The 25,153-nt window shown below is 40.0% G+C and overlaps 1 protein-coding gene across 3 annotated transcripts in view; it reads right to left on the bottom strand.

Annotated features, from left to right (window-relative positions):
* The window catches only part of MSH3 (mutS homolog 3), a 185,169-nt gene that overhangs the window by 88,507 nt on the left and 71,509 nt on the right, over positions 1–25,153 (bottom strand). For all 3 annotated transcript variants that reach the window (XM_047778198.1, XM_047778201.1, XM_047778199.1), the window contains exon 13: positions 1,151–1,283. In XM_047778198.1, coding sequence (XP_047634154.1) covers positions 1,151–1,283 — 133 coding nt within the window. The remainder of the gene's footprint in view (positions 1–1,150; positions 1,284–25,153) is intronic.

Below are 25,153 nucleotides of genomic sequence, written 5' to 3'. Positions count from 1 at the left end.
ATTGGCCAAAAGAGTTCCCATTGTGGCTCAGAAGGTTAAGAACATGACATAGTGTCCATGAGGATGCAGGTTCGATCCCTGGCCTTGCTCAGTGGGTTAAGGATCTGGCATTGTGGCAAGGTGCGGCATAGGTTGCAGATACTGCTTGGATTGGGCATTGCTGTGGCTGTGGCATAGGCTGGCAGCTATAGCTCTGATTGAACCCCTAGCCTGGGAACTTCCATATGCCGTAGGTGTGGCCCTAAAAAGAAAAAAAGAAAAAAAAAAAAGGTCACAACTAACGTTTAAGCACATAAAAATCATTCTACAAAAATATTTCTAGAAGTTTCCAGCGTGGTGTAACAGAAATGAATCCAACTAGGAACTATGAGGTTGTGAGTTCAATCCCTGGGTTAAGGATCCAGTGTTGCCATAAGCTGTGGTGTAGGTTGCCCTTGCGGCTCAGATCTGGCATTGCTGTGACTGTGGCACAGGCCAGCAGCTGTGGCTACAATAGATCCCTAGCCTGGGAATCTCCATATGCTGTGGGAATGGCCCTATTAAAAAAAAAAATTCTAGGAGTTCCCGTCGTGGCGCAGTGGTTAACGAATCTGACTAGGAACCATGAGGTTGCGGGTTCGATCCCTGGCCTCGCTCAGCGGGTTAAGGATTGGGCGCTGCCGTGAGCTGTGGTGTAGGTCATAGACGTGGCTCGGATCCTGCGTTGTTGTGGCTGTGGTGTAGGCTGGCGGCTACAGCTCTGACTAGACCCCTAGTGTGGGAATGTCCACATGCCAAGGCTGCAGCCCTGGAAAAAAAAAAAAAGGTTGTTCTGAGGTCAAAGGAAATAAGGCATCTCTATGTAAAAGTAGCTAGACAAGTAAATTTCTTATTTTGATGATGGCCCACACTGAGTTTAAACAGGAAAACATCATGTATTGTAATAGAAAGGCCTCTACATGTTGCTCTAGTTAACAGAAGTGGGCAATCTTTTCACAGCATAAAAATTGGAATAACCTCAGTTTGTGTAATTAAAATTTCTAACGATTCTCTCATGTTACCTACAAGATTTTACAAAATAAAATCTGAGATGTTTCTCCCTTTAAGAACGGGTGTCCTCAAGCTGAAGAACATTATCAGGTTTAAGAGATTTGATTTCTATCACACTTACTTTTTTGTGATAAATGCTACAGAGTCCTCTTTCTATGTCGGGCAATTTACGTAGATGACTTTCTATCTGGCCAAACACACTGGATTCTGAATGGAGAACTTCAGATACAGCATCAAGTCGAGCATTTATCTCCCTGTGAGAATAAAGGCAATTATCAGATATGTTAGGAACTCAGACTGTAGCCATTTCCTACTCTAATGCCCTGCACCATGACAGCAGCCACTTAGAAATGCACAATGGAGACTTTTTCTCCATACCTCTGGTCCTTCCCTGCCTCTTACCATTAAAATCCAAGAGCAGGTACCATACAAGGAAAGTCATTGGCTCGATAGGGCAGAGACAGGGTCCTTAAGTTTTCCTTTTCTCCAGGGTGAATACGGACTACATTTCCCAGCCTCCCCTGCAGTGAGGTGTGGCCAGGTACCCATGTTCTAGCCAATGAAATGTGGGTGGGAATGATTAAGCCACTTCTAATCCATTAAAAATCTCCGTCTCTTTCACATTGATTCTCACCCTCTGCCAACTGTATGGTAATCTTCAGGCAATTCTGGGAGCCACTAGTTAATTCCATTAGCCCAGGTCTGTGAGTAGAGCAGAAAACCTTCCACTCCCACATCTATCAAATGCACCTTATATTGGCAAAAAACAAACAAACAAACAAAAACCTCGACAACAAAACAACAACAGGAGTTCCTGTGGTGCAGTGGTTAACGAATCCGATTCGGAACCATGAGGTTGCGGGTTTGATCCCTGGCCTTGCTCAGTGGGGCAAGGATCCGGCGTTGCCGTGAGCTGTGGTGTAGGTCAAAGACGAGGCTCGGATCCTGCGTTGCTGTGGCTCTGGCGTAGGCCGGTGGCTACAGCTCCGATTGGACCCCTAGCCTGGGAACCTCCATATGCCGCGAGAGCGGCCCAAGAAGTAGCAACAACAACAACAACAAAAAAAAAAAGACAAAAGACAAAAAAAAAAAACTTTTATTGTGTTTGACCCACTAAGACTGAGAATTTATTTGCTACTATTGCTTGTATTACCCAGCTAATATAATAGGTTTACAACAGGCAACTGAATTTTCTACTCTGACCGATATGACTGGCCATCTCAGTCAAAAAACACGTAAGCTAACCAAACGCTTTGATAGAAGACTTGGTGGTGTTGGTTAAACTGATCAACTGTTTGACTGAAATGGGATTAGGCACACTGAATCTGAGCAAAGGCTGGGAGCAGCACCAGCAAGGGCAGAGCATACAACATCAGGAGACCAGGGCTGCAGCATTTTATCAATGGCTACACCCTAAACCACGAGCCACTTGGGAAGAAATGGTGAGACACTGTCAACTTAACATGGAAACCTGACTCAGTGTGTCCTAAATGATACACGGCCCATCCAGCACCTATAAACATCTAAGGTCTACACTAGGTAAGATGGTCATAACTGGTAATAAAGACAGAAATAAACAAACATAGCTAGTGGATAACAGGCCCTCAGTAAATGGTTTTTTTTTAATCAATGAATGAACCAACAAGCAAGCAAATGAAAGAATGAACTGACATTTAGGGGGCAATGGGGACATCAGCTACTGCATAGACAATTGGCTATCTAAGTTCTATTGCTATCAAACAGGGCAAACCTTACATCAGAACCCTGCCTAGATGACTCTCAAATTGAGTATTTTGCAATTAACTGACTTGAGTATTTTTATCTTTGTTATCCTTAAAATTACCCTGTGAAGTCAGGTCTGTTCACAATACAGACACTAACTTCAGGTCTCCTTTTTGTTCCATTTTTCCCTGGCTCATCCTCTGCTACATAGAACAGGCATTGGTTTCAGCATGGCAAAGGAGAACACGCCAGAGCTTTGTAGACACACAGACCAGTTCTTCCATCCTTAGTGGGGTGGCCTCTTAAATCCATTTACTTCTTTCCAAGTCCACTGCCACTACACCAGTCTATGTAAAAATCACTTCTCACAAAGACTCTGAAAACAGCCTCCAAACTTCCCTCCCCACATCCACCTCTGTCCCTCTTTCCACACTGTAGCCTGAACAGTCTTCCTAGAACCCAAATCTATTCTTACCAAACCTCTGTTTTGAGCTCACCCATGACTTGCCATTAACCTTAGGTTCAAATCCAGAATCCTTAACTGACCTGTAGGACAACTGATCCCTGCTGACCTCACGAGTCTCACCTCAGACTGCCTGTCCCTCTCTTCCTCTCATTCTATGTTCTAGTCAGACTGAACTTCTTCCAACATCTCAGCCACTCCAAGTTCTCTGACACAGTCAGGGTTTCCTCATTTGCTCCTCACCCTGCCTTCAAGATTCTTGTCCCCTTCCCTCCTGCCTACCAGCTTCTACTTTGTTTGGCAAACTCCCATTCGCTTCTCCTCTGAAAGGGCTTTCTAGACCCACTAGACTAGATTTCATCCTTTGTCAACATTTCCTACCACCCTGTTTTCTTTCTGTGGTGGAACTCACAACTGAATTACTTCTCCACTGTCTGTTCCACTAGGCAGCTTGGTGAGAACAGGAATCCATTCTTTCGTTTCCATGGTTCTGACATCACGATGTGTGCTCAGTAGGTAGGTGTTGAATTCCATTCAATCCCAAAGACTACTTACAAAGTACATCAAGATGAGGTGAAAAAATAAGAAATTAAATTTTCTTTGCAAAAGATTGTTGTGATAAAATAAACCAATGTTGTACCCTACCATTTACCCAAAATGCTATACAAATATGAGGTTTTATTTGAATAACTCACTCCTGCGTAAATGAAAGATGACACCAATTGAAATACACGAAGTTGATGCTACAGATGGTATGAAAACAGATAAAATAATGCCATCTGTGAATGTATAAGGCAGCTAGATAGTTACTCTCTCAAAAATTATAAAGGTTGTCCAAGATACAGAAAGATAAAACAAAAGAGGTTTTAAAAACCTACATCATATTTTAAGCCTTCCAGAAAACTTTTTATAAAATATCTTCTGGGAAAATATAAAGGTAGTGTTTTTATTTTAGTTTAGTGACAGCACAGACAAAAGCATGTCCAACTATGACTCACTTCCGCTTTAATGCAGGCTTCACTTGTTAGGAAGGCAATAGCTCAAGATTAAGAATTTAAGCTAAGAAGGTAAGTAACTTCAGTTCAAACCGAGGTTCTACCATTTACCAGTTATTTAGCTTTGTCCTAGTTTCTCCATCTATAAAATGGGAATAATAATGGTCCCTAACTCACAGAGTTTTTGTAACAATTCAATGAAATAATACTTACTAAGTACTTAGCACCGTGTCCAATACCTAGAAACTACTCAATACACTTTAGCCATTGTCAGGGTCAATATTATAGTAATCTTTATCTGTTACAAAGGTTTTTGGTAGGTACCACAAAGAACAGCCTAGGGGAAAGAGAAATAGCACCCAAAATACAAGCTCAGAAATAATTACGTTCAGACAAGCCTTAAGGTATAGATATGCCAAAAGGTACTTTGTGCAAAGTGAACAAGGGAGGATTATATAAGGGAAGCTAGTCCTGGGATCTCAAGTGCTAAATCTGACTGGCAGTAAGACTTGAAGTCCCAGGAGTTTCCGTCGTGGCGCAGTGGTTAACGAACCCGACTAGAAACTGTGAGGTGGCGGGTTCGGTCCCTGCCCTTGCTCAGTGGGTTAATGATTCGGTGTTGCCGTGAGCTGTGGTGTAGGTTGCTGACGCGGCTCGGATCCCGCATTGCTGTGCCTCTGGCACGTAGGCCGGTGGCTACAGCTCCGATTGGACCCCTAGCCTGGGAACCTCCATATGCCAAGGGAGCGGCCCAAAGAAATAGCAAAAAGACAAAAAAAAAAAAAAAAGACTTGAAGTCCCTGATGAGATTGGTCAGTAGGCTGCATTAAAAAAGAATACTACCAGAAAAAAAAAAAAAAGAATAGCACAATCGATTACAGATGTCTGACATGGGCAGAGAGGGTGAGATGATGGTGTGTGGCACCGTTAACCACGAATTTCTCATCATTAAGCAGATAAAATTCCACTTTTATTTTCTATAAACAGATCAGAATGCAAATGAATACATAGAAATTTTAATCAAGCTTTTTAAGTAAAGTCGTTGGTATACCTTACAAATGTTCTTTAATTAGTAAGAACATTTTCCAAATAACTATAATACAATAATATGTCAGACCACCAGAATAGAAAGCAATTATTTTGGTGCAGTCAATGAGAGTGATCTGGTGATTGCGACAGTCAACAACACAGGAAGTAGACTGCTAATGAAAGGATGATAAAAGATATTATTCCAAGATGCCTTAGAGTTGTCTATAACTGATTTTACCACATGATACATTCTAAACAAATTAAAAGAGGACATCTGAGTCATTTATTTCATTCCATATGACAAGAAACAATGGACCTGAGGTCCTGGGGATGACAAAGAGCCAAAGACAAAATGTGGGCGTCACATATAAAGATGAGCAGAGTGATGACACCAGAATCTGTTGTGTGTGGCTGTCACTCAGAAACACTGTCACCTACGGCTATTGTCAGAGTAAGGACATGAATCTGTTCCCACTGGTTGCCATTTGTGGGGATGACTCTGTAATTCTAACATGAGGTTATTTGAGAAGAAAAAGATAAAACATTGGGAAGACAGTGTGGTTTGATCCAATTTTCTAGTGAAAGGTTTGCTAGGTTTGCTAAAGACAGATGGTATACAATGAGTAAACTAGGAGTTCCCTAGAGGCACAGAAGGTTAAGGATCTGGTACTGTCACTGCTGTAGCTCAGGTCACTGCTGTGGTGTGTGTTCGATCCCTGGCCTAGGAACTTCCACATGCTGCAGGCACAGCCTAAATAAATAAATAGATAGAATGAATAAACTAAATTCAGACATTAACACAGCCATGCGATGTGGCTAAACCAAGCACCTAAAGAGTTTTCTGGTAGATACATGAATCACAGGCTTTCTCCTAGGGCCTACTGTTCATTACTTGAATCTACCTATCTACGCCTTTCACATACACCATTCATTCATTCATTTGATGAACAAGTACTGAGCGCTTACAAAGCACTCACTGCAAAAACAAAAGATGGAGAGTGAAAGTGTGATAGTATGAGCTAGAAAGGTAAGCAGGAACCTGGTCGTGTTGGTAACGCAGACCACAAAGGAGCTTTGGCTTTATCCTGAGAGCAAGGGGAGCCACCAGTGGCTGATGTCAAAAAGGACCTAAGAAGAGTGGCACAAAGACGGGTGAGAGGCTGTTTCAGTAACGCAGGAGAGTGATGCTGACGTCGGAACTCAGGCAAAAGATACAGCAATAGAAAGAGCACACAGTTTCAGGAGATATAAAAGAGGTAAAATTAACAGGAGTTGTGAATGATTAGATAAGGGAGGGAGAGAGATGGAAGAAGGGGTAACTTGGGTAATGAGACGCAATGTGATGCCTTCTGCAAAGATCATGCTAAGAAAGGTTTTACTTTATTTATGAAATTACATTCTAAAGAGCTCTTCTGAGCCTTTATTTTGTTGCAAATTGTAAATCACCCAACAAGCTTTTACAGATTTTTATTACTCATGTTCAAATGAGGTGTCATTTTACCAAGAGGCAATTCACCCTTTTCAGAATATTAAATAGAACAATTTTCTGACAGCTACTACCTTCCATTATTAGTTCAGGCCTCAAACCTGAGTCTTTGAAAAGAGCATGAATATGATTTCTGGTTTTGGTAATAATGGAAATGGGTACTTTCAAATCATCTCTCCCACTGAGGACAACTTAAAAAACCAAACAAAACATAAAAACATGTTCACAAAAGCATCAAAGGACTAACGAAATGGTAAGGAACAACTATACCAAAGTCTGAAAGAAAACAAGAACCCGAAGAAATAATTCAGCAGTCAAAGCCACTTTTGCACTAAAAAGACATGCCAGAAGAATCTGCTATAAATATGAGCTGGCCTCAGAGTAAAAGTAATCTAGGTTAGCATCATTTGGATGAATTTAAACATGTCAAACACTGAACTTGACCTAAGATGTTCCCAGATTAGAAGTACCACCAAGAATCTGCCCAAAGCAAACAAAAAGTGTCTTTGGAAGAAAACACAAAAATCTTAGCTCTCATTTTATTTATTTATTCATTCATTCATTCATTAGCCTCAGGTATACAGCAAGGTGATTCACGTTTTGTTAAGATTATATTCCACCATAAATTATTACAAGATACTGAATGTAATTTCCTGTGCTATATAGTAAAACCTTGTTGCTTTTCTATATTTAAATATAGTAGTTTGTTAATCTCTTATCTCTAATTTGCCCCTCCTTCCCTCCCTTTTCTCTTTGGTAACCATAAGTCTGTCTTCTATGTTTGTGTATCTGTTTCTGTGTTATATATAGATTCCCTTGCACTATTTTTAGATTTCACATATAACTGATGCATATAGTGTTTGTCTTTCTCTGACTTACTTGACTACGAATAATATTCTTTAGGTCCATTCACCTTGCTGCACTTTTTATGACTGATAATCCATTGTATACATAAACCACACCTTCTTAAGCCAACTGTCTGGTGATGGGCACTTAGGTTGTTTCCATGTCTTGGCTATAAGAATAGTGCTGCTCTCTCATGTTATTCTTTAAAATAAATTTCCAAATAATATAACCAGTACACAAAGATAATCAAGCATTCAAGCATAAAAAGAAACCAAATGAGTAAGAATCAATAGAAACAACAGATGATAGGAAGAGACATACAAGCTGCCAAGCTTCGTGGGGTGTGGAGCTGAATGATAAAAAATATACAACAATAGGGAGTTCCCGTCGTGGCGCAGTGGTTAACGAATCTGACTAGGAACCATGAGGTTGCGGGTTCGGTCCCTGCCCTCGCTCAGTGGGTTAACGATCCGGCATTGCCGTGAGCTGTGGTGTAGGTTGCAGACGCGGCTCAGATCCCGCGTTGCTGTGGCTCTGGCATAGGCCGGTGGCTACAGCTCCGATTCGACCCCTAGCCTGGGAACCTCCATATGCCGCGGGAGCGGCCCAACAAATAGCAACAACAACAACAACAACAAAATATACAACAATAACTCCAAAAGACACTGTCAAAAGAGGCAAATGAAGACCAGAATGGGTAAAGAAATTAATAATCAAATCAGTTATGTAATTTCCATTGCTTTATAGGTGAGCTTTCTTTGCTCTCTTACTCTCTATAGGGTTTTTATCTCTGACTTACTGTCATATGTGGTTTCACTATGATTTAGCAAAATCTGGATTTCTTCTTGGTCCTCAACTGCATGTTGGATTCAACTGTGCTTCCTAAACCTACGGATTCACATCTTTCATGAAATTTAAGAAATTCTCATTTTTCATCTCTTTGAATTATTTTCTCTTTTCCTATTCTTTTTCTTCTACTGGAAATCTGATAAGGATTATGTTAGACCACCTAATCCCGGACTTAACCTTTCAATTTCTTCTATCTTTGATCACACCATCTCTCTGTGCTACACTCTAGGTAATTTCTTCAGATATTATCTTGGATTTCAGTTACTGCATTGATTCCCTTCTAACCCACCCACTGTTTCTAAAAGTTGTACGGAATTCTTTTTAAAAATCAACCTTATCTCTTCCAATGGTATTTTTTTTTCTGTGTTCATATTTTCATTCTCTTTTGTGTTTCTTTTAACATGGTAGGTGGATATTTATCTTTATAATCCCATTACTCAGGTCTTGGGATTCTAAGTGTACTGTTTATAACTTCTGCTGACTCACACTCATGGTTACTTGTTTCCCCATGTCTTCTGTAATACATTTATGAGCTTATGGCAGAGCTTTCTCTTTGACATTCCCGAGGCCTAGACGAGAGTGTATTCCTTCAGGGAGGATTTGCATTTGCTTTCTTCAGGAACCCTCAGACACAATGTGACTATTTCAAATAAACTGCACAACCCAGAAATTGCCAGAGAGAGACAATACAAATTAGAACAACAAACCTGAGTGAAGGTGGGCCCGTGGTTAAGAATTCTTAGATGGAGTTCCCATTGTGGCTCAGTGGTAACAAACTCACCAGTATCCATGAAGATTTGGGTTTGATCCTTGGCCTTGCTCGGTGGGATAAAGATCCAGCATTGCCCTGAGCTGTGATGTGGTGTAGGTCGCAGACACAGCTCAGGTCCTGTGTTGCTGTGGCTGTGGCGTAGGCTAGCAGCTAGAGCTTCGACTAGACCCCTAGCCTGGGAAATTCCATATGGTGCAGGTGTGGCCCTAAAAAGAACCCCCCTCCCACCCCGACCCCCTCCACAAAAAAAAGAATTACTGGAAACTTGGCAACTAAAGAATGAAGCAGAGACTAGCTAACAGTTCCTAAATAGATGCATCCCAAAAGATGCTTCTTAATCTTTATGTAGTAACAGTGCAGATGTCTGGATAGAGGCACTTAGGGTCCCTTTTTTCTAGGCAGCATCAGTACCCCTTTGTGACTATGAGCACTCACTCACATCCACACAGCAAAGCTAAAGAGGCATAGGGTCAATGCCAATGACTCATAGCTCCCAGTTATGCTCCACCCCCATCCTTCTTTCCCCTTTATAAGCAGTACTGTGTCTCTCTGGGCTGAGTAAGATCAGAGTCACCACAGGTAAACATCTGTTGACAGGCTCAAGGAACATGGGAAACCACAAAGAATAAATAGGGCCTCTTCATGTAGTTAATTTCAGGAGGTTCCAGGAAGTTCAAAATGGCATTTAGTTCTGCTAATATAAACTAAATGTTAAGTGGAGCATATACATAATATTCTGTTAGTTTGTCATTTAGGCTAGGGCTCTGAATTAAAATAGAAACATACTCTAACCATATGGGTTTACCAAAATAAAAGTTATTTAACTATTCAAGAAATGAACTATCACTGAAATGTACTTGGTGCTTTAGAAAATTACATAAAAATCTAGCCAAGGACCTACTTCCTAACACCAACAATTTTCAATTTTCTAAAATATTTTGTGATTTAAATGCCAAGAATAAATTTAGCATGCTTAATTCCCTTAAGTAGCTTTCTAAAAATTTAAGTTCCACTATAAAAGCATCCTTCGTTTGTTCAAATTGTGGTATTGAGCTACACAGTGAGTAACAAGTATTTCATTTTAGGAATAAAAGTTTCCATCACTTGGCTCTCCTTCTCTGCACTAGAAGATTATACCTTGACCAAATTAGACTAGGAACTCCTTGAGAGTAGCAATAATGTCTTTTGTCACTGAGATTAAGTAATACAAAATTTAAAATAATTATCTTACCCTACTAAGGGAAAGAAGCAAAGTAAGGAGTATTGTATATATTATGCTTCCGTCTATGTAAAAAGGAAGGATACATACACACACAAATGTATCTGATTTTTTGCTTTTTAAAACAAAAAAGTCTCTCGAAGGATACGGAAGAAAATAATAACCATAATTATCTAGTAGGATCTGGGCAGATGTGAGGCAAGAATGAGGGGCAAACATTTCATTATATATCTTTTTATACTTTTAAACTCTGGAACTGTGTGAAAGTATTGCATATCCAAAAATTTAAATAAGAATCTTTTTAAATGCTTTTAAAAACTACAAGAGAATTGAAACAGCAGCAATATAAAGGAAAAGAGAAAACTGTCATCTCCAGCAACAGATGGCTAGGCATTCGCTAAATACTTCTTTGTCTTTAACAAACATCTGTTAGCTTTCCTTGCAGTTAAGTGAGACCATGGGAATGAGCTCTGCCAAAGAGATGCGAGCAGACGTGCCAGTGGAGGACCCCACTCCCAAGAAGCAAAATCACACATCTCCATGCTCTTCCCCTCCCGCAGCAGGTCAAAGCCCAGAATTGTCCTAGGAGTTGCATGTTTAAGACTGAGGGGCCTCTGGAGTTCCTAAATGCCCGTGTCATGGAAGTCTTGGCCCACCCTCAAATGGCAAAGGCCATGGATTGTTTATGCAAAGAAGCAAAGGGAAAAACTGATTTCTACTCTATTACAGCCATTAAACGTTCGGGGGCCTTTTTGTTAGCCGTCAGTTTCCCTAACCAATGCACTATCTTGTTTACAAACAAGTCAACATGCACCTGGTCAATGAGAACAGGAAGTTGAACTTCCTAAGTTCCCATGACTTAGTCAACTTTAGAGCATTAAATAAAAGCAAAAGGCTGGGATCCAAGCCCAACCACATACAACGACTGCATACAACATAGCTGTATGACCCCAACAGAAGAGGTCATTCTGACATAAGACTCAGACAAAGGCTCTAGCTACATACCAGTGGTCCTTGCAAATTCTCTCATAATCCTGACAGTAGCTATAGGCAAAAGATAAAACACGGGCAAGTTCAAGATTCAGGAGAACTGACCAGGACAGATACCAGACATCTGGAAATGGGGATACACAGCCTCCTTCCTGTCACCACTGGAAGCCCCCACCCAGGTCATCTTACATGACTGTCTTATCTTTCTAAAACAAGATGTGGTGGAAAACAGATGCTCCTGAGTCTAACATGGACTTTCCAGTCAGGTGGGCTTGGGTTGGAAACTCACTTTCACCTGACTAGGATGGTGGTAAAGGGGTGATAGCAGTACCATTTAAAAATGCAGGAGTTCCAAAGTGGCTTAAAGACTTAAATAAAAGACAAGACATCATCAAACTCCTGGAAGAGAACATAGGCAAAACATTCTCTGACATCGACCTTATGAATATTTTCTCAGGTCAGTCTCCCAAAGCAACAGAAATAAAAGCAAAAATAAACCTATGGGACCTCATCAAATTGACAAGCTTTTGCACAGCAAAGGAAACCCAAAAGAAAACAAAAAGACAACTTACAGAATGCGAGAAAATAGTTTCAAATGACACAACTGACAAGGGCTTAATCTCTACAATATACAAGCAACTTATACAACTCAACAGCAAAAACGCCAACAACCCAATGGAAAAATGGGCAAAAGACCTGAAGAGACATTTCTCCAAGGAAGATAAACAGATGGACAACAAGCACATGAAACAATGCTCAGCATTCTTGGTTACTAGAGAAATGCAAATCAAAACTACCACGAGATACCACCTCACACCAGTCAGAATGGCCATCATTAATAAGTCCACAAATCACAAATGCTGGAAGGGGTGTGGAGAAAAGGGAACCCTTCTGCACTGTTGGTGGGGATGTAAGCTGGTACAACCACTATGGAGAACAGTATGGAGGTACCTTAGACATCTATACATAGAACTACCATATGACCCAGCAATCCCACTCTTGGGCATATATCTGGACAAAACTTTCCTCGAAAAAAAAAAAAAAAAAAACATGCACCTGTATATCCGCTGCAGCACTATTCGCAATAGCCAAGACATGGAAACAACCCAAATGTCCATCTATAGACGACTGGATTAGGAAGATGTGGTATATATACACAATAGAATACTACTCAGCCATAAAACAATGAAATAATGCCATTTACAGCAACATGGATGGAACTAGAGACTCTCATCCTGAGTGAAGTAAGTCAGAAAGAGAAAGACAAATTTCATATGATCTCACTCATATCTTGAAGCTAATAAATGGCACAAATAAACCTTTCCACAGAAAAGAAAATCATAGACATGGAGAATAGACTTGTGGTTGCCAAGAGGAACGGGAAGTGAATGGGATGGACTGGGAATTTTGGGTTAATAGATGCAAACTATTGCCTTTGGAATGGATAAGTATGGGATACTGCTGGGCAGCACTGGGAATTATGTCTAGTCACCTATGATGGAGAATGATAATGTGAGAAAAAAGAATGTATACATGTATGTGTAACTGGGTCACCATGCTGTACAGTAGAAAGAAAAAAAATGTATTGGGGAAATGCCAATTAAAAAAAAATTATAGCTGTACATAAAAAAAAAAAATTCAAAAAAAAAAAATTCAGGACTTCCCCTCATGGTGCAGTGGAAACAAATCCAACTAGGAACCATGAGGTTGCAGGTTCAATCTCTGGCCTTACTCAATGGATTAAGGATCCGGCGTTGCCGTGAGCTGTGGTGTGGGTCGCAGATGCGGCTCGGATCCTACATTGCTGTGGTTGTGCTGTAGGCCAGCAGCTGTAGCTCTGACTCAACCCCTAGGCTGGGAACCTCCATATGCCACCAAGTGCAGCCCTAAAAAAAAAAAAAGCAAAATAATAATAATAAAAATTCATATATGGGAGCTTCCACAGTAGCTTAGTGGAGAAGAATCTGACTACTATCCACAAGGATGCTGGTTTGATTCCTGGCCTCTCTCAGTGGGTTAAGGATCTAGTGTTGCCATGAGCTGTGGTTTAGTTCACAGATGCAGCTGGGATCCAGCATTGCTGTGGCTGTGGCGTAGGCTGGCAGCTACAGCTCTGATTCGACCCCTAGCCTGGGAACCTCCATATGCTATAGGTGCAGCCCTAAAAAAGGCCAAAAATAAATAAATTAAAATTCATATATGTATATGTATTATATTCTCTGTATTACATATTTTAAAAAATTGCAAATACACATAAGGCAGTATCCCATCTGTTTCTTTCCCTTTCCTCCCTTCTCAGAAGTATTCACTTTCCAGATGTTACTGCATAGCCTTTCTAATTACTGCTTTTATATTTCTACCACTTATGTATGAACTTCTAAACAACACAGACTACCACTGTGAAGTTACAAACTTTAAATTAATGGTTATCGTGCTCTATGTATTCTTTTTTTAACATTTGCTATTTTTCAAAGGTTTAAGGGTTATAATTTAATTTTTTATATACGGCTTTTATTTTTTCCATTATAGTTGATTTACAGTGTTCTGTCAATTTCTACTGTACAGCAAAGTGACCCAGTCATTCATATACATATTCTTTTTCTTACATTACTCTCCATCATATTCCATCACGAGTGACTAGACATAGTTCCCTGTGCCATGCAGCAGGATCTCATTGCTTATCCACTCCAAAGGCAATAGTTTGCATCTATTAACCCCAGACTCCCAGTCCATCCCACTCCCCACCCCGCCTTGGCAACCAGAAGTCTGTTCTCCACGTCCATGAGTTTCTTTTCTGTGGAAAGATTCATTTGTACCATATATTAATTCCACATATAGGTGATATCCTATGGTATTTGGTTTTCTCTTTCTGACTTATCTTCATTTAGTATGAGAGTATCTAGTTCCATCCATGTTGCTGCAAAGGGCATTATCTTGTTCTTTTTAATGGCTGAGTGGTATTCCACTGTGTATATATACCACATCTTCTTAATCCATTCATCTGTCAATGGACATTTAGGTATGTATTCTTTTATGGCATTTTATGAGATCCATCCATATTGAAACATACAGGCATGAGTTATTCATTTTAACTGCTGTATAATATTCTAATGTGGGACTAGATAACTATCTTTCCATTCGCTGACTAATAACTAGGTTGCTTCCAATTTTTTTTGGTATTATAAAGAGCACAGCTGTCTTCTTGACCACATACTGATGTGGGAACCACACTAATCCTTTATTTATACTGTCTTATTTTGTACTCATACCACCACCATGGGGTAGGTAGTGCAAATCCTATTTTACAGATGAGGAAACTGAGGTGTATAAAAATTCATAACCTGTCCCATGTGACACAACTGAATGAGGGCATCAGAAATCAAGCTCAACTGTCTCATTAACTGCAAACTATTCAGACACGCTTGGCAGATTATCTTGGATAATGAACCTAAGTGTCAGTTTTTCTCATGTACGAAACAGGAGTAATAACTATCTCTGGGAATAGCTGAAAAAACAGAAATAATGCAGATGAAAAATGCAGCACAGGTGGACACTGGTTTCTCCTGCTGCCACCTTCCTTCCACTCGCTTGATCCTTCTGAGCTTTAATCTTCTGCTCCCCTCACATGGACACTTGTTAACAGAGCAACAGACTTGACCTCTCAAACCTCAGCACTTCCCAATTCCCACCTTGGCTACTTTTCTTTCCTCATCTCTTAGATTTGGACGTCTGCTCCTTTCCACCAAAATATTTCACTTACTTTAAAAGAAAAAAAATAGGGAGTTCCCATCGTGGTGCAGTGGAAACAAATCCGACTAGAACCATGAGGTTGCAGGTTTGATCCCTGGCCTTGCTCAGTGGGTTAAGGATCCGACATTGCTGTGAGCTGTGGTGTGAGTCGACAGCTGTAGCTCTGATTACACCCCTAGCCTGGTAACCTCCACATGCCAAGGGTGTGGCCCTAAAAAGACAAAAAAAAAAATGTATGTATATGTATATGTGTGTGTATATATATATATATATATATATATATATATATATGTATGTATATATATATTTCTTTTTCACCCCTAAAAATCATCTAACATTTACATAAATAATTCACCTGGACAGACACAATCCAGAATGTTTTTCAAAGGTAAGAGAGATGAAAGATCTTTCAGAGTACTGTACTACAGGCACAAAATTGCAGAATGTTTGCAATTTACAAAATCCAATGTTCTTTACGACCTCACTTCAGATGCTGAATAAATGTGTGATACATTTAAATGATAATCAAAACATTTGTTTCCATGCAAGAGATGAGTACGTTTGATCTGCTTATGCCAAGAGCAGGAAATATGTGAAGTAACTGAGCCTATCGATTATGGACTGAACTGTATCCATCCAAAAACATATGCTGAAGACCTAACCCCTAGTGTCTCAGAGTGTAACAGGGTTACTGCAGACGTAATTAGTAAAGATGAGATAACACTGGAATAGGGCAGGCCCCTAATTCAATATGACTATATTCTTATTAAAAGAATGCCATGTGAAGAGAGATGCATACAGAAAGCATAACATGTGAACATAAAGGCAGAGATAAAGACAACACATCTACAAGCCAAGCAACACCAAAGACTGCCAGCAAGCCACCCGAGGCCAAGAGACAGGCAATGGACAGATTCCCCCTCAAAGGCTTCAGAAAGAACCAATCCCACTGACCCCCTGATCTTGGACTTTGAGCCTCCAGAACTGTGAGACAAATTTATGGTGTTTAACCACCCAGTTTGTGGTACTTGGTTTAAGCAGCTCTAGCAAACAAATACACTATCTAAATCACCCATTGTGGAATTCAGATTCTACAGGTCTGGCCTTTAAGAGCCGTATGAAAATCATGTTGACCAGAAATGTTTCCAAGCCAATAAATTCCAACTCAGATGTGTTTAGAGCTATTAGTTAGACTTTTTACATCATTCTTAAAACCAGCTACACCTGGGGTACATGACAGCTCCTTCCTGTCACCCAGCCTGGGTTCCTTAGGAAGTCACATGAGTTTCTCTGAGGAACTTCTGTCTATTCTATATTCCACTGGGGGTCTAGAGAGAATACAAGACGTTGCCACGCTATTTCTTCCATTGCTAAGTATCATGGTTTCATACCTGACCAGGCAATTACCCCACTAAAAGGGAAGAAAGGATTTCTCAGAATCAATTCCGTGGCACTAAAACAAGGAATCACATGAAAGAAAACTGCCTCTAAGGTTCTTTTAAAATCAAGGAGTTTTTCCAGTAAGGAGGTTCCTTAGAAAACTAAATATAGAACTACCATGTGATCCAGGAATCCCACTCCTGGGCATATATCCAGACAAAATTTTCATTCAAAAAGATATATGTACCTGTATGTCCACTGCAGTATCATTCACAATAGCCAAGACATGGAAACAACCTAAATGCCCACTGACAGATGAATGGATTAAAAAGATGTGGTACATATACATGATGGAATACCACTCAGCCATAAAAAAGAACAAAGTAATTCCTTTTGCAGCAACATGGATTCAACTAGAGATTCTCATACTAAGTGAAGTCAGAAAAAGATAGTGGAATCTAAAATATGGCACAGAAGAACCTATTTACAGAATAGAAACAGACTCACAGACCTGGAGTACAGACTTGTAATGCCAAGGGGGAGGGGAGGGGAAGGGAGTGGGATGGATTAGGAGTTTGCTAGGTGCAAACTATTACATTTACAATGGATAAGCAGGGAGTTCCCATTGTGGCTCAGCAGAAACAAAAAAAAAAAATCTGACTAATATCCATGAGGATGCAGTTCAGACCCTAACCTTACTCAATGGGTAAGCGTTGCCATGAGCTGTGGTGTAGGTCACAGATGCGGCTCAGATCTGGCATCACTGTGGCTGTGGTGTAGGCTAGTGGCTAGCTACAGTTCCGATTTGACCCCTAGCCTGGGAACATCCATATACCATGGGTGTGGCCCTAAAAAGACAAAAAAAAAAAAAAAAGAATGGACAAGAAATGAGGTTGTGCTGTCTATCACAGAGAACTATATCCAAACACTTGTGATGGAATATGATGGAAGGTAATGGGAGAAAAAGAATGCATATGACTGGGTCATTTTGATGTACAGCAGAAACTGACAGATCATTATAAATTAACTCTAATAAAAATTTTTAATAAAAATAAAAGTAAAATCAAAGAATTTTTCTTAGTTAAATAAACTTCCCTTACATATGAATGCCTTTATTTTCAAAGTCTACTTAGAACCCTAATATTTTCCAGTGGATTCACTGGTTCATATTTTGTGATCACCTACTATATTCAAAGCACTATAAGCCCACAATGCATAATGTGTGTTTGTTGGGGGTGGATGGGTAAGAAGCAGGACAAAACTGAGAGGAGTTAATTTTCTACAGGGGGAGGAAGGAGAAAAAGGAGGACTTCTCAAAGGAGATATCTAAGTTAGGTCTTGAATGCTTCACTCTCTTATTATTCACTCAATAAGTACTTATCGCATTATGCTACAGAGCTACAGTCATTAAAACAATGTGGTACTGACACAAACAGAGTCACATAGATCATTGGAACAGAACAGAAAGCCCTGAAATAAACCCACACACTTCTGGTCAATTAACCTATGACAAAGGAAACAAGAACATACAACGAAGAAGACATTCTCCTCAATAAGTGATGCTGGGAAAACAGGACAATTGCATGTCAGTCAATGAAATCAGAACATTCCCTCATACCATATACAAGAATAAACTCGAAATGGATTTTAAGACCTGAAACTACAAAACTCCTAGACGAGAACATAGGCAGAACACTCTTCAACATAAATTGTAGCAATATATATTTTTTGATCTGTCTCCACAGTTAAAGAAATAAAAGCAAAAATAACCAGCGAAAATAATAAAAGTAAACCTAACTAAATTTGAAAGCTTTTGCATAGCAAAGGAAATCATCAACAAAACAAAAAGACAACCTACTGATTGGGAGAAAGTATTCGTGAATGATATGACCAATAAAGAGTTAATATCCAACTCATACAACTCAATATAAAAAAAAATCAAAGAAATGCAAATCAAGGTGCACCTCACACCTGTCAAAAATGGTTATCATCAAAAGGACAAGTAACAAATGCTAGAGAGGATGTGGAGAAAACGGAAGCCTAGTACACTGTTGGTGAGACTGTAAATTGGTACAAAATGGAAAAGAGTATGGAGGCTTCTCAAAAAACTAAAAATAGAATAGTTCCACTCCTGGGTAGATATCCAAAAAAAAAAAAAAATGAAAACACTATTTTGAAAAGCTACATGCACCCTAATGTTTACAGCAGCATTATTTACAAAAGCCAAGATATGGAAGAAACCCAAATGGTCATCAACAAATGAATGGATAAAGAAATGTGGTATATGTATACAATGGAATATTACTTAGCCATTAAAAAGAATGAAATTCTGCCATTTGCAAGAATGTGGATGGACTTAGAGAATTATGCTTAGTGAAATAAGTAATACAGAGAAATACAAATACTGTATGATATCACTAATACGTGGAATCTAAAAAAATAAAACAAATGAATGTACATACAAAAGAGAAATAGACTCACAGAACAAATTAGTGGTTATCAGGAGGGAGATGGAAAGGGGGAAGGGGAAAGATAGGGGCATAGGATTAAGAGACACCAACTACTATGAAAACAACAACAACAGGGATAAATTGTGCAACACAAGGAATTATAGCCATTATTTCGTAATAGCTTTAAATTAAGTATAATCTATAAAAATATTGAATTACTCTGTTGTACATGTGGAACTAGTAAATATGGACTACACAACTATACCTCAATTTTAAAAACGGAAGAAATACTGATACATGCTGCTACACAAATGAACCTTGAAGATATTATGCTAAGTGAAATACGATGGTCACAAAAATACAAACCTCGTGTTATTCCATAAGTATATGAGATACCTAGAACAGTCAATTTCATAGAGACAGAAAGTAATACAGTGTTTGTCAGAGATTAGGAAAAGGGGTGATGGGAAGTCATTCTTAATATGTACTGAGTTTCAGTTTTGCAAAATGAAAAGAGTTCTGAACAGAGACTGTGGTGATGGTTGCACAACAATCTTAATGTAGTTAATACACTTAAAATGTCCTTAATGAACGTAACATACATAATGACATGTACAGGTAAAAGTGACTGAGATAGGAGTGGCGCAGTGGTTAATGAATCCAACTAGGAACCATGAGGTTGCGGGTTCGGTCCCTGCCCTTGCTCAGTGGGTTAATGACCCGGCGTTCGTGAGCTGTGGTGTAGGTTGCAGACGCGGCTCGGATCCCGCGTTGCTGTGGCTCTGGCGTAGGCTGGTGGCTACAGCTCTGATTCGACCCCTAGCCTGGGAACCTCCATATGCCATGGGAGCGGCCCAAAGAAATAGCAAAGACCAAAAAAAAAAAAAAAGTGACTGAGATAAATGTTTACCTGACGTGTATTTTACATTCACAACATCTACATTGTTGATAAGTGCAAACGCAGAGAAATGGGCATGGGGAAAAATGCTTATCAAATACTTACTATAAATGAAACATTTGTGTGAGATAGGTATTAAACACTGATAAACAAATATCAATCAGAGTAAGCCCTATACACCACGAATACTACCAAGAACATAATTTACATTAGGATGTCAGAGAAAACGTCTCCGAAGAACTAACACTTGAGGGTAAGAACTAAAGAATAAAGGAGTTAGCCATGTGAAAATTGAAGAGAAAGGAAAGAACATGCTGGGCAGAAAGACAATGAATGCAGAGACCACGAGACAGACAAAGCTCTGGGATGCTCAGGAACCAAAGGCAGGCCAGAGTGACAAGGAATGCATGAACGCAGAAGAGAGGCAGACACAAGAGCCACATTTAAGAATTTTAATTTTATTCGAAGCACAAAGGAAAGCCAATGAAGAGTTTAAGGCAGGGAGTGACATGATTCTGTATTTTCAAAAAAGAGATTGGGAGTTGCCATTGCGGCTCAGCGGAAACAAATCTGATCAGCATCCATGAGGACCCAGGTTTGATCCCCGGCCTCGCTCAGTGGGTTAAGAATCCAGTGTTTCTGTGAGCTGTGGTGTGGCTCAGATCCTGAGTTTCTGTGACTGTGGTGTAGGCCAGTGGCTACAGCTCCAATTTGACCTCTAGCCTGGGAACCTCCATATGCTGCAGGTGTGGCCTGAAGGAAAAAAAAAAAAAAGAGAGAACAGAGATCAGTTAGGACACTGCAGCCATCCAAGTGGAAGCTGATGGCAGTTCAGACCAGGCTGATGGAGGTCAAGGTGGCAAGATGCACAGAGATAAACACGATAGGCTGGTTTCCAAAACAGGGAAACCAGAATTAAATATATTAACTTTGAGATGTCTGGGATAACCCTATGTGTTCAGCAGTCTAGGTTGAATATATAAGCCTGGAGAACACAAGGGAGTAAGAACCAGAGATACAAATTTGGGAATCGCTGACATTTTAATATTAATGATCACTGGACTAGGTAAGCTCATGGGATAGGAGAGAAGAGCGGCAGAGAAGAGAAGGAAGGGAAGAATAACAGAAGGAAGAAAGCTGGGCTTTAAGGTTCAAGCCTCAGGAATTCCAACCTCTCTGTAAAGGAGACAGAGAAGATGGACAGTGAGCAAAGGAAACTTTGAAGCAGCAGCCAGTACATTATTAGAAGAGAAACCAAAATGAGTAGAAGCTTCCACTTTAGAAAAAGGGAACAGAGGGTACCAAGGTCCAGAAATAAATTTTGCCTTAGTGTAGAATGAGAACTGTAAATAGCAGAGAGCAAAACATAATCAGATATATATTTAAAAAATAGTAATCTTTGGTTAGTGCAGATAGAAACGGAGAAGGGCACAACCAGAGGCATGGAGATGCTTAGGTTCCTCAAAAAAAAAAAAAGCCTTTCATGAAAAGGCTTTCATCTGAGTGCCTTTCGTAAAGTGATTTTACAAAAAGGCAAGATGATATAATACAACTTCTTGCCAAAGATCCAATGTTTTTCATCACTGATCAAAACAGTTCGCCCTCTAGAAGGGGAGGAACTGATCTCTCAAATTCCTTTTGTGGTTAATAATCTACTCTTTTATAAGTGTGTTATGTACACATGCACACACATGTGCACACATACCACACACACATATGACTGCATTTGCAAGAAATCACTGTCTCACTGAAGGAAATTCTTTGATTCCCATTTGTTTTGCATACTCAAAACTGAATGTTTCCTGAGGCAGAGAAGTCCTAGCAGATGTGTGCGTCTGGAGCTGCAGGAGACAATGGTGACAAAGTCATCAGCACATGAGTTACAGAAGAAGCCACAGCCTCAGATAAAATCCTACATAGTGCTGAAAGTAAGAAGATGCCCCAAGAGAGAACCAAGAGTAATATCAACATTTAAGGCACAGGTGAAAGAAGAGATACCCAAGGAGAAAACTCAAAACTTCCTTTTAATATTTCAAATTACAACATAAGTTACAGAATCTTGAATACTTCTTCTAAGATGACCAAATCTGCCTTAGAAATTAGTATTTTGCTTAAAACATCATTTTAGAGACTTATACTTTTCAAGTTTTCTTACCCTTGATCTATATTTACGAGCAAAATTTGCATTTGGGGGCTTTTGGACAAAACCAACACAATACATATGGTGTATCTAAAAACGACTGACAAGATCATATCAACTGAAAGAAACACAAGAACTTCAAAGAAAGAACTTCAAAAAAGATGAATTCAATATAAAGGTCTTAGGACTAATGGCTTGCCAACATGATATTCATTTATAGGAAGAAGCTAGTGACCTACAAGAAAGCATCTTCCTGCCTAAAATTAGACAAGTGATTTTTTAAAAAGTATGCAGATGCATCAAAACACATAAAAAAGCATAACATTTATAAAAGCCAGTGTGGTTTCCACAGAGTAAAATCTTGTCTCAATAACCCAAGTGAAGTTTTTGAATCAGTCGGTAAGCATAGGGTAAATGCCATTTATACTTTCTAGAAAGTCACTAGAAAACTGCACCGAAGATGCCCTCTCGCAGAGTAAAGTGTGGTGGAAGCAGAAAAATTCCCCAAAACTTGAAACATTCAGTCCTGAATTTATAAACTGTGTGACTGCCCTGGGAGCTAAAATAGGCTAAAAATATCAAGAAGATCCTAAGGGATTTAAGAGAATTTAAGGAGGACTAACAATAGGATCTTTAAGAACTATGGTAGATCCACCTTATATCTTGGCTAAATTCCCTTGACACCAATTATTTGTTCTATGATCTCACTATAGAAGAAAACCAGGCCCTAAACCAACCTTTGGCTGCCAGTGTCAAAGACAGCATATTAGCCTGGATGAACCACTGACACTATCAGCATGGCACCAATGTTAGCATTTAGGGGGTAAAAAAAAAAAAAGAGAAGAAGAACCACAACAACAATACATATATAGCTGAACCACTGACTAATCAGCTAAAGGTTTTCTCTAGGTATTTGTTTGGAATATGTTGCAGGTGCAATTAAGATTTAACTGGAATCTGGAATTCCCACTGTGGCTCAGGGGTAACGAACCCAACTAGGATCCATGAGGATGTGGGTTTGATCCCTGGCCTTGCTTGGTGGGTTAAGGATCCAGCATGGCTGTGAGCTGTGGTGTCGTTCACATACTCGGCTCGGATCTGGCGTTGCTGTTGCTGTGGCATAGGCCGGCAGCTGTAGCTCCAATTTGACCCCTAGCCTGGGAACTTCTGTATGCCATGGGTAAGGCCCCTATAAATCGAAAAAGGAAAAGATTCAACTGAAATTCTTTTGAAGTGAATTTTAATAGATTAGGAAGCTTCAAGTTTTACAACTATGACCTAAAGTAAAAATGGCAAAGGCGTTCCCGTCATGGCTCAGTAGAAACAAATTCGACTAGGAACCATGAGGTTGCAGGTTCGATCCCTGGCCTCACTCAGTGGGTTAAGGATCCAGTATTGCCGTAAGCTGTGGTGTAGGTCACAGATGCGGTTCATATCTGGTGTTGTTGTGGCTCTGGTGTAGGCCGGCAGCAACTGCTCCGATTGGACACGTAGCCTGGGAACCTCTATGCCATGTTATGTGGCCCTAAAAAGAAAATAAAGTGGGGGGGGGGGTGGGGAGGAAGAGGTTGTGTGCTTGTTTTCAGCAATATATGTTTTAGGATGGTCTAAAGTTCATACTTGAAAGCATCTGAGTTTAATACATGGAGTACATTCTCTCAGTCTTTCTGGGAAGGTTGGGTCCCAAGGAATATATGATCAACTTCCAAAGAGCATATATAGCATGGCTTACCGAATTTATCTCAAATTAATCCTGCTTATATAAACAAATTTAACAGAAATAAAAATTTTAATTTACATGAAAAAGTCTGCTCGCAAGTCTGTTTCTGCTGAATATTTCAACCAACCAAATAAAATAGGAAGAACTGTGTGGCTGCTTAGACAGATGCCTTTCTATCAACCAGAAGGCAATACTCCTCATACAGCTCTTGGCAGACTGTGTGCAGAAATTCATCTTGTCTGCGTTTGCTCCACGAGGCATCTTTATCTCATGTGACTACTGAACCAAAGCAGACACTTCCATTTTCAGAACTTCTTCTCTACCCAGTCCGTTTCCCTGGTCCAAAGGTCTTTAGCCAAGAAATTGTAATCACCCACTAAAATCTGAAATGATTGAGTAATCATTATCAGCAGAACAATGTCTTAAAGCTTATGACTAATAGAAATTGTAATCACCCACTAAAATCGGAAATTACTGAGTAATCATTATCAGCAGAACAATGTCTTAAAGCTTATAACAGTGTCTGCTATCCTTTGCCAAAGATGGCTGTTTACTGAGTCCAGCATAAAACACAACCATGAGTGAGGCTGTTGTGCTTTAAAAGAGACAATGCACATAAAGCCCCTAGCACAGTGCTTCCTATATAATTATAGGAAGTGGCAGTTAAGATTACTGCCTCATTTTATTCCTTATGGCCACCCTGCGAGGAGGTAGTAAACCACTGCAAAGGTGAGGATGCAGTGGGCTGGGGAGGGGCAGGCTGCTCCTAGTGGGACTGACTCACTCATTGACACTCTCTCGCACGCTCCCTCATCTGTCCATTCGGCAAGCTGTTCAGGACAGCATCAATGTTGCTTTGAAATCTAGACTCTACCAGCTGCGAAGTATTGAGCAAGTTATTGAAGCTCTTTGAATCTGTTTACTCATCTCAAGGACTTGCCTCAGAGGATGATTCTGAATATTAAATACTCGTACATAAGAAAAATACAATGAAAAATAGCATGCATTCCTTCATTCAGTAAACATTACTTGGACTCCTACTGCGTGAAAGGCGTAAGTCACAGTCCTCGAATTTTCTATCTGAAGGTCAGAATCACCTGGGGTGCTCTTAGAAATTCCAGCTCCCAGAGTTCCATGGTGGCATAGGGGGTTAAGGATCTAGCATTGTCACTGCAGCAGCCAGGGTCGCTGCTATGGCATGGATTTGATCCCTAGCCTGGGAACTTCCACATGCCGCAGGCGTGGTCAAAAAAGAAAAATTCCATCTCCCAGGCCACATTGGAGACCAATGAAATTGGAGACCATCTCTGGGGGATGGATGTGGGCAAAAGTACTTGTGAAAGTTCCCAGGTGATTCCAATGTGCAGACAAGCTTGGAAACCACTGTTTCAGGCACTAAGACTCACCTACCTTCC

Source organism: Phacochoerus africanus, chromosome 4, assembly GCF_016906955.1.
Source record: "Phacochoerus africanus isolate WHEZ1 chromosome 4, ROS_Pafr_v1, whole genome shotgun sequence".
Classification (NCBI taxonomy): domain Eukaryota; kingdom Metazoa; phylum Chordata; class Mammalia; order Artiodactyla; family Suidae; genus Phacochoerus; species Phacochoerus africanus.
The sequence above is the reverse complement of the archived record's forward strand: the minus strand, read 5'-3'. Positions and strand labels throughout refer to the sequence as shown.